Source organism: Marmota marmota, unplaced genomic scaffold (genome assembly GCF_001458135.2).
Source record: "Marmota marmota marmota unplaced genomic scaffold, marMar, whole genome shotgun sequence".
NCBI lineage: Eukaryota > Metazoa > Chordata > Mammalia > Rodentia > Sciuridae > Marmota > Marmota marmota.
This window is the reverse complement of record NW_026000142.1, coordinates 12,596,825-12,607,852: the sequence shown is the minus strand read 5'-3', so window position 1 is coordinate 12,607,852 and position 11,028 is coordinate 12,596,825. Positions and strand designations below refer to the sequence as shown.

The 11,028-nt window shown below is 36.8% G+C and overlaps 1 protein-coding gene across 1 annotated transcript in view; it reads left to right on the top strand.

The window, feature by feature from the left end:
- Positions 1-11,028, top strand: part of Cttnbp2 (cortactin binding protein 2) — a 71,078-nt gene that overhangs the window by 35,170 nt on the left and 24,880 nt on the right. The window contains exons 10-11 of the mRNA XM_048786032.1: positions 8,731-8,817; positions 8,900-8,999. Of these exons, the coding sequence (XP_048641989.1) occupies positions 8,731-8,817; positions 8,900-8,999 (187 nt within the window). The remainder of the gene's footprint in view (positions 1-8,730; positions 8,818-8,899; positions 9,000-11,028) is intronic.

Sequence of the window (11,028 nt, the reverse complement as noted above, 5' to 3'; positions counted from 1 at the left end):
TTTTTTTTTTTTTTTTTTTTTTTTTTGGTGGGGGGAAGATCTTCTAAATATAGGATCATATCATCTGCAAACAGAAATTATTTGACTCTTCCTATATTTGAATTCCTTTAACTTCCTTTACACACCTGATAGCTCTGGCTAAATTTCAAAAACTGTATAGAATAGGAGTGGTGAGAGTGGACAGCTTGTGCTGTTCCTGATTTTAGAGGAAGTGCTTTCAGTTTTTCCCCATTCAGTAAAATGTTAGCTTTGGATTTGTCATCTATAGTATTTATGATGTTCAGGGAAGTTACTTCTGCCTCTAATTTCTTCAGTGTTTTTTAACATGCATGGGTACTGAATTTTGTTGAAGGTTTTTTTCTATATCTGTTGATGATCCTGTACTTTTGTCCTTAATTGTTCTTATGTGATGAATTACATTTGTTGATTTGCATACTTGAACCAACATTATATCACTTCAATGAAATGTAACTTGATTATTTTGTACAATCTTCCATTTAGGTTTTTTATATCATCTTGGTTCAACTTGGGTGGATGATATGTGTGTAAAAATTTGCCAATATTTTCTACCTTATTGATATATAAGTTTTCAGAAGTCCCTAATGATCCTCTGGAATTCAGAAATGTCGGTGACATCTCCTTTTTCATCTCTAATTATAATGACTTGGGTCTTCATTTTTTGGTTGGTTTGGCTCAGAATTAATTTTGTTGATCTTTTCAGAGAAGCAACTCTTTGTTGCATTGATTCTTTGTATTAAGATACCTTTTTTTTAGATGAAGTTTTGTTGAAAAATCTGTCAAGTGGCATTTGAACTAAAAAACCAAATGAAGTAAAGGAGTAGCCTTTAGAGGATATTTGAGGCAGTTGGAATGGTAGCTATAAAGTTGTATAAACTGTCAATGAAATCTGAGAAATGACCAGAAACTGGATTATGCAGGACAAATCAAGAACTTTGAATTTTATTCCCAATAGGATAAGAAACCACTGGGGAAATTTGAGCCAGAGAGTAGCATATTTCTTCAGTGCTACAAGTAACTATAGGCATATTGATCTGTATTGAACTGTTGAAAATCTCTATAATCAATATACATAGTAATAGCTGACTTTTATTGAGCTGTATTATATATACCAAGTTCTGTTCTAAGTATGTGGATGGTCCCATTTAATTATTCTAGGAATAGCTACTTGCATCAGTTGCTCACATTTTACAAATAAATAAATAGTGTTTGAAGTAATGTGCCCCAAGTCCTTCAGGAATAACTGGTGTGACCTGCAGAATTGAACTAGGCTGTTTTAGTCATGCATGCCATTACAGTTTATTAAGAATTGCAGAAACCCAGATTGGGATTATAGCTCAGTGGTAGAGCACTTGCCTAGCATGGGAGTCACTGGGTTTCATCCTCAGCACCACATAAAAACAAATAAATAGAAAAATAAAGGTTAAATTCTAAAAAAAATTGCAGAAATCAGTTTTTAATCATATATGAATTTACTAAGTTAAAATGCATGTGTTAAGCATGCAGAAAACCTCATGGATAGAGACATTGTAAGTCAGGCATTTTAATTCTGTTCTATCTTTTAAAATGTTAGTTTTATTTGTTTTTTCAGTTCTAGGGCTTTACCTCAGGGGCACTCTACCAGGGACCTAGTCTTTTTTATTTATTTGTTTGTTTAAAATTTGGGACAAAGACAATAAATTGCACAGGCTGGCCTTAACTTGCAACCTTTGCCTCAGCTTTCTGAGTAAATTGATTATAGGCATGAGCCACTATGCCAGGCTAGAATGATGCTATTTTTAAATACTTTCATTGCATTGTTAAATAATTGAAGTAAATTTTAGGTATCTGCCTATGAGTTAATAGGGAAATGCTTAACCTTATTGAATATTTAATCACTAAAAGCTTATTCAATTTGTTTGCAATAGTTGAACTTTTTTTCATTAACTGAGCTCAAAACATTACTCTTAGCCAGTTTGATTTTTTTAGCTTACTTTCAACCTTGTATTTCAGTAACTCAGTGAGTACTTAATATGTTAGAAGAATACTTGAGTAGATCATCCTAATCCAAGCCCAATGTTAAAATGAAGGACTCTGAATCCTTGAGATTCTTCCACTTGTTGGCCATCCACTGCAATATGTGCTGTGCTAATAATCCTAAAGATTCATGACTAGGAGAGTCTACATATTCTTCATACATCACCCAAATAAATTTGCTATTTTCCATAAAAATAATGTTGTGATAGCTTTGTATCTAAGACAGACCACAAAAGCTCCATCAGCCCCTTTAGCTGATGGCCTGTTCTAGCCTGATCTTTATCATGAAGGAGAAGAATGAGTCTGGGTGAGGTCTTCGCAGAATAAGGAAGCAGTTCCCTAGTTTGAGCAAAAAAGAAGTGGTTCCAGTACCAGTGCTAGGTCCTTGGGCTCCCAGGACAACAATGGGAGAAGATTCCAGGCAGTAGGTCAGACAGCAGCCCAAAGATCATCTGGAGCATATAGAGTTCCTGAGGGCTTGAGGCTGGCAGGCAAGGCAACAAGAGTTCAAGAGTTAGTGTATAGCTTTATTGTTTAAATAAGTGCAATAATGTCCAAATTATTATTTCTGTGTCAATAAATGAGGACTTGTCTTTATTTGAAGTTAGTAATCAAAACTGATATTGACTTTTAAAGTTTCAATAAGCTAATTTAAAAATATATCTCTACTACAGTGTCTCTCTTTATATATAAACTGTAATTACTCTTGAATTCTGGTTATTCCCTTATACCTGTTCTGTAAAGGGGGTCCCGGCAATGTTTAAAATTATCTCTAATGTGAAGAAGTCCAATTTCTTATTTCTGAATGCTGGGTATAGACGTACAGATGGACAGATTATTCATACATTCTAATGTACACATTCCATTAGATTTCATTTCAGATATTGCCAATCTTTTGTTAAAGGTTTTCATTCCATATCATCAAATCATGTGTAGTTGTATTGGTTACCATTTAAAATATGACCAAAAAAGTTTATCACTGGGAGTAAATTACTATCACCCTATTGAGACTAGCATAAACAACAGATGTTGTTTGGGGAATTTTATACGAATGAATCAATAATAACTATCTTTCATAGCTCTAAAATTGAAAATAACTTAGTTCTTTAAAATTCAGTGTCAGAAAAGGTTGGGATAAAATTCCTAGATATAAAGCATATATGGCTTTAAGTGAATACCTATCCCAGTTTTATTTGTTCAGCTAAAGCCCTTTTATTTTTCATTCTGTTTTGAGTTTAGTCTTTCAGCACAAGCTATCCTAAAACTATCTCTGGACAGCAGAAGCTTTTTCTCAGATTCTGTATGAGTGAAATGCTGAGCAAAAGATGAGGGTTACTGCTTCAAATGCCACAAATCTAAGGACACATTACAACTTCCACTTGGACAGTAGTGGAGACCACAGTTCCTCTAGTAAACTCTATTCTGCAGAAAAACACTGTAGTGAAAAATAAATAAAAGGGTGATGGCCCATTGTTTAGGTCACTTGTTTCCAGAATCCCTTTGTCTCACAAACTGACATGTGATGAGCTTCCTGAATAGGCTGTGAAGACACAAGAATAAAAGGCATTGGTATCAATTGTGATAATAAGGCCAGTGTCCCTTACTAATAAGCAGAAATGTCGCACTGTAAAGGAAATAATTCTGATGATTCTGATTTAGACCATAATTTTAAAAGTTGAATTTAATTTGATTTTTTTCAAAGAACAGATCTCCTTTAAACACAATGAGGACAGTTGTAATCCCCACCCCCCCAAAAAGTCGGCCTATAGCTCCATCCACCCATCCATCCATTCATCCATTCATCCATTTATCTTTAGAGCCCTCTGCTGGAAGCATGGAGCATGCATTTTTATCATATCCAAGATTTCTATATTCAAAGAAATGTAATATAGCTCTGAGATAGATAAATGCATTACCTTGACCAAGTTTTTTCAGGTTTGCACCAGTATCAATAGAGTAACAGTAATTTACTCACAGTAATTAATTTTTTCTTCAGATTTTAAATGGTAACCAACATAATTATACTTCATTGATCCAATATTACAAAAAAAATTACCAAAAAATTGTGCAATACCTGAAATAAGAGACTCCTAGTGTATTAGAATGTATTAATGATCTGAAAATGTGGCACGCTTGTTTTTCCCTTTACCTATATAATTTACTTATTTATTTATATTCCACCATATCCTACGAGTGATATTAGACTAACTAAATACAAAGGGTTTACTTCTACCAAATGGCCTTTTCAATGAAATTTTATGTTTTCAATGAATGTTTTCTGTTTTTCCCTTTAAAAACTCCTGCAATCTGAGGACTGATGAGGTGTTGAAATTGAAGACAGATTATTATGAAGTTGGGTTTTTGCTGTTGTATGATTTCAAAATCAATCTTCAGGAAGTGTAGGCAGTTTGGCAGGATGGCTGTAATGAATAGAGCACTCTTGTCTTTGGGAGTGAAACAAGATTAAATTGCAATACTAGTTGAAAATCTCAGGGATAGACATTCAGTAAATCTTGAAAATCTGTATCCTGTTTCACTGGTATGAAACAATTGATTCCTTGTGAGAGAAGCTCTACCTAACAATCCATAGCCATTTGGATTAATTTGGTGAGCTCAAGGGTTCTGGCTTAAAACTGCACCTGGCTACCAGTACCTACTATATTATTTCCCACTAAAGTACTTTTGAAGTATGACAAAAAACTTAAAATACCAGAAAAAAAATAGAACTGAGTCTTTCTTTGTTAAGAATTTGGAAAATTTTTCACTTACCTTCAGGGTCAATACAGTGTTAGGCCCACTTATATGAGGCCTCCCTGAAATTAGGTAGAAAACACTATCATCCTTCTCTTACTGTCTTCCTAATGATTACAAAAGTAAGATTTATACCAGTTATAAAATTTAGGGGGAAAAAAGAAAATTGAGGTATTTAGACTCTGCTTTTTCAGCACATAAGATTTTCCTCTGCTCCCTGCTCTTATGTATTCACTTAGAAAATGCAGCTAGAAATATACCAGCAAGAAGTTGTTGCTGATTGGTGAGACTGCGCTCCAGGTGGGGATGGACATAGGAAGAGCCTGGTGCAGTTTATCCTCATGCATTTGTCTACTGTGTTGGATGGGAGAAGTCCATACCACTTCAGCTATTCCTAGATCCTGGAGTTTAACTAGCAATTATAGACATCAGCTTGTCCTCCACTCAGTGGACCCCTTAAAGAAGGGGTCCAGAAAAGTAATGGGTAGCAAGTAAAGGCAGTAGAGGTTTGCACCTTCTGCTTCATTACAAAATTCTTTCCCCGGTTTCACACCATATAACAATAATAAAAAATTAACATGTCTTGGGCTGGGGATGTGGCTCAAGAGGTAGCGAGCTCACCTGGCAAGCATGCGGCCCGGGTTCGATCCTCAGCACCACATACAAACAAAGATGTTGTGTCCGCCGAAAACTAAAAAATAATAAATATTAAAATTCTCTCTCTCTCAAAAAAATTTAAAAAATTAATATGTCTATGAAAGAAAACCACAGAACAATTGTCATTCCAAGAACCTAGGGAAAATTATTTACTGTTGTCTTAGTCCTTTCAGATGGCTACAACAAATGGCATAGACTGGGTGGCTTATAAACAAATTTATTTCTCACAATTCTAGAACCTGGGAAGTTCAGATCTAAGGATCAGTCGATTCAATATCTGGAGAGGACCCGTTTCTTGGTTCACACTGTTTTGCTGGGTTTTCATGTGGTGGAAGGCACAAGGGGTCTTTTAGGCCTCTTTTATAAGGGCACTAGTTACTTTCTAAGGCCCCACTTACTAATGCCATCCATCTTACAAGCCAGGGTTTTAACATATGAATTGAGGGATGGGGAACATGAACATGAGACCACAGCAACTAGAAAAATATGTACAAAATATTTGGAAATTCATATTCTCTGTAGAATGTGAGTGGACAGACTGAAGAAAACTGTAGAGTCTGAGCTAAGATTAAACAGTGTTGGAAAGGACGTGGACATATAAGGAACAACTAAAAATACAATGGCATGAAGTTGTACTTGCGACGAGCAGTAATGAAATGGTAAATATTCTATTTGATACCATGCAAGACTAAAGTTTAGGAGCTCTCCCAGAATGTTCAGGAGAAGAACAGTGTTATAATAATGATGAGTTAAGAGGACAAATGTCCTCACAGAGACTAGAGAGGCAGAACTTAAAACATTACAGATGTTCCTCAGAAATAGAACCAGAAAAGGAGACGTTCTGAAAAGCATAATGGAAGAAAAATTGCCTAAGCCCTGGAAGCCTAATGACCCATATTCCACTTAAGATTTGGAGAAAGAGGCCCAAGCTACACAAATTGGGCAATTTTTTTTTCTTTTTTTGGATCTACATCTGGGATTGAACCTAGGGGTGCCTAAACCAGGGGTGCCAAATTCCTAGCCCTATTTTAAGATTTTATTTAGAAACAGGGTCTCACCAAGTTGCTGAGGTGGCTTTGAACTTTTGATCCTTCTGCCTCAGCCTCCAGAGCTGCTGCTATTACAAGCATGAGCCACCATGCCCAGTTTGGGTGACATTTTTTTTTCAATGACAAATATAACCATATATTCCCCAGACTTCCCATTCTCACCAATACAAATTAGAGAAGATGATTATTTAATAATAATTCTTTTTTGGTATGAGGGATTGAACCCAGGAGTACCTTACCACTCAACTACATCTCTAGTTCTTGTGTGTGTGAGTGTGTGTGTGTGTGTGTGTGTGTGTGAGAGAGAGAGAGAGAGAGAGAGAGAGAGAGAGAATATGATAAGTTGCTAAGGGTCTTGCTAATTTGCTGAGTCTCTGATCCTTTGGGATCACAGCTGTGTGCTACCACATCTGACAATAGTAATTCTTTAATAATAATTTATCCCTAAAGTCTCATGGAGCCATAACCCTATAGACTAGAGGTCAACCTTAGTTGGATTTTCTAGGATATTCTCTCTCCTGTGTCTTTGGAGAAGTTCTCACCCCAGTCTTGGTCCTTGCCTATACCTCCACATTTCTTGGCTCACAAACCACCAATACCACAGAGAATAGTCCAGGCAAATGCCAAGTTCATCCTGTGGCTGTGGGATCTAACATCCTTGGGAAGCTCCAGTCACTGTCTTTGCAGGCATTGGTAAGGCTTTTATTGAAGGCTTACCAAAGTATAGGATTTAATTTCAAAGAATATCACTGGTGTTTACCAAATATGTTGTCTTTAAGACGCTAAAACACAGCCCTAAATAAATGAACCCCTCCTTGATGGACATTTCTCTACTTACCTCACCATCTGACAATTGGTAGTGAAACCTGAATTTCCCCCTTTGAAAGAGGTCATTCAAGCATGTCTTGATCTCCCTGGACGACAAAGCTTAAGTCTTAAAGTCCCCAGATATAGGAGGAGTTCCCTCTTTAGTACATGCTAAGGGTTTCCCCTAAAGCCTCCCTTTTATATCCCAGAATTTTTCTCTTTCTATAATGAAGAACCCAGGGACATATTTAGGATATACCATCAAGGTTGTGGCTGTTCCCTGTGATGTGAAAGGGGCAACTTCATGAGAGTGAAATAGAGGAATAATAATAGTAGAAAGACACATGTCTTTACATTGTCCCAAGTTTTAGAGAGAACAGACCTTTCCAGGCTTAACACTTCCTTAAGTCCTGGTGGCTCCATCTTCACATGTGAGCAGTACCAACTGTATTGATTAAGTTGGAACTTCGACAGTCTGGATTTGATTTGATTTGATTTGTTTATGCAAGACCTTTCAAAGAAGAAAACTTCTATGAAGTCTGTGTGCTAGGAATGGGGCACAGACCTGGAATGACTGAAGTGGAAACCTGACCTCCCCTCCACATATTGCTGTCTCTGCCCTGGGTAGATGGCAATTGGCTTTCTGTCCAATGGCATGCTGAATCTCCACGTGTTCTCTTGATATTCATAAATATGATGATAAAGTTTAAAATATCCTAGAGGCATCCAGGCAGGATGTTTTGTTGTTTAAAAGTAAAAATGATCCATCTCTACCTAGATGTAATCAAAACACTGAATTTCAGGATGAAATAATATATAAAGTTTACCCAGGAGTTTTATACCCATCAAGTAGTATTTTACCTAAGACATCTGCACAAAGATATTCTTTGACATACAACAGCTGTAAAATGATCTCACTCATATATCCTCCCACACACACAACTACGTAAACTAAAACCTGAAAAGAAAAAGGTTTAACAGTTTTTGCTTCTCAGTGTTGATACTATCAGGGATTTTTATTCTACTTTATATTTTCCAAAATTTCTTAATGAAATGCATTGCTGCTCTACCTATTAAAAAATAAAATAAGCATTGGGAAATTCAAAGTAATGAGCATCTGCAAGAGACAAAATCCTCTAGTAAACTTTTCAGTCACCATGCTAAACCTTCTGTAGAAAATGGTAGGAAGCAAATAAATGTATGCTTTTCATTAAAATGTCAGCTGTTGCTAAAGATTCTTTGCCCATGTTTCACATGAAATGAAAAACTTCAAGTGCCCAGTGAATAAAATGATCCCTAAGACATTTTAAACCTTACAACCAGATGATCTGAGGATAACTAGAAAGGGAATTCCATCCCTACATACCCATTTTTTCTTTCCTCTTTTCAATGTAGCATCTTCACCTAAGGGTTTTTCTTGGTTTGTTAACAGGTTGAGCAATATCATAATGTCATTTTCCATGGCCCAGAAGGAAGCCTGCAAGAATACATAGCACATCAGCTTGCACTCTGCATGAAGGTATTGATTAATTTCATACCATTCCCTTTTATTTGAAAATTGGAAAGTGTGTAGAACTAATCATTCTGTTTTGTTATCATAGTACAGACAACTGACTGCAGGATTCTCCTGTGAAATAGTGAGAGCTGAAGTGGATGCTAGTTTCTCCAAGGAACAGCTAGTAGATCTGTTCATCAGTAGCGGTAAGACAGTTTCAGCAAGCTGGATGGTGATAACGCAAAGGCATGCCCTTCAATGATGCTATTGAAAGGAAATAAACTTTATTGCTTAGAAAAAGGTTTAAGTCAACTTTTTAGTTATTTGGTAGATGTGGGGTGAAAGTAGAGAACCCAGATGAATGCTTGCCAAAAAATTATTTTTATGTGCATAACGTTGCATTTGTTGAGCACCTTGCATTCTCTTCTTTTTAAAATCCTTTTTATAAATCAGTAATTGCTGTGAGCACACTTATAACTGGCACTAGTAGTATACTAAGGGTAGCAGGGGGAGTGGAAGCAATTCACCCTTGTGGGACTGGACATTATGTCTTTGGTGCTGTCTAGAATTGCTGGTGCATGATGATGTAAAAAAGAAAAAGATTATTTTTAAGTAAATTTGGTTATTCACAAATTCTCTACATTCAATACACCCCTTAATGCCTGTTTTATCTCACTTTGGTATGCCATTGATTGGCTGTTTGGAAAATGCATTGTGTACACTAATCAATCTCCACAACAGCACCACGCAAGTAGGTGTCATTGTTTCTACTCATTTATGGACTTTTCATCCTTGTCCATAGCCTGACTGTGGTTATATCCCATTGACCTTTTTTTTTTTTTTTTTTAATCCATTCCCATTGGCACATCTGTTTTCCTGTAATTGACTTCTTGCCTATGGCTTCTCCTCTTGAACACTCATCACTGGCCTACAGACCTCTGACTGGAAGTTGTTTGTGGTTCCTGCAACCTACCCCTCCACTGCCCTTGCACTGAGTCCATGCTATTCAAGGCCTTCCATTCTGGAGCATAGATCTACCTGATTTTCTTTTAAACCAATGGTCTGTGCTTCGGCGGGATGTGGCATTTCTTTCTTCTTTGTCTGTCCTTTGCCTTTCCACTCCATGTCTTTGTGAAGACTGCAGCTGCCACTAACTAACATTACAGCGTAAACATGTAAACTCCCTCACCCTTCCCACACACACTGTATGACAACCACATGACATTGACCATGCAGACTATGTTGAACACTAGTGATAAAGCAGACATCATCCTCTGTCCCACTAGAAACTAGGGGAAAAACCTCTTTAAAATGCTTTACAGGCACCTCAAGTGGAGGCTTCTCTGATCCCTCCATATCCCCTTAGGGAACATCTGGAGATACCTTTTTTACCCCTGTACTGACCTGACTATAGTTGAAGGCAGTGAAGGTATTGATTGGGTTTCTGCTTTGCCCCCTGCGTGTGTTCTATTCTGAGGCCCTTGAAAGCTAGTACTATAGCTTATTCTGTTTAGCCTGTGTACTAATTGCCAATAATTATGTGTGGAGTGAATGGGTGAATTTTCTGATGCAGGAAACATTGTAAGCAAAAAAAAAAGGGGTGGTGGTGGGATTCTTTGTCCTTTTCAGGTATCAGAAAGTGGAAGAACCTGCTTAAAGATAGAAAGCAATAAATGCAGAGAGGACAGGAGTTGATAAGGAAGTTATTGATGACAAAGCATAATGATAAAATGCTTTGGACTTGGTAAGAAAAGTTTTTGGTTGTTATTTTTTCTTTATTTTTAGTTTTCAATGGACTTTTATTTTATTTATTTTAGGTGTGGCTGAGAATCAAACCTAGTGTCTCACACATACTAGGCAAGCACTCTGCCACTGAGCTGCAACGCAGCCCCTGGAAAGAAAAATTTTTGAACAATAGACTAAAACAAATAAAAACTACTGTAAGGAGAGGAGTAGGAAATGTCATGTCTTTGGATACAGAAGGATTTTTATGTCTATATTTGACTTACACTTTTATTAAATATTTATTAAATCTTCCTTCACTTTTAATAACAAAACTAAAGCATTAGTACAAAGTTCACCTGGTAAGAGCTTGACTGTAATCTGCCATGTGAGCAGCTGGAACATTCTAGATCCCTTAGTTTGCCTTTCTGTCCCTAGAGGCAGTCTGTGTGTCCTGTTGAATCCATTCCCTTTGTCTCACCTTCTGCTGTCGCTCTCCATCTCCCCTGCCAC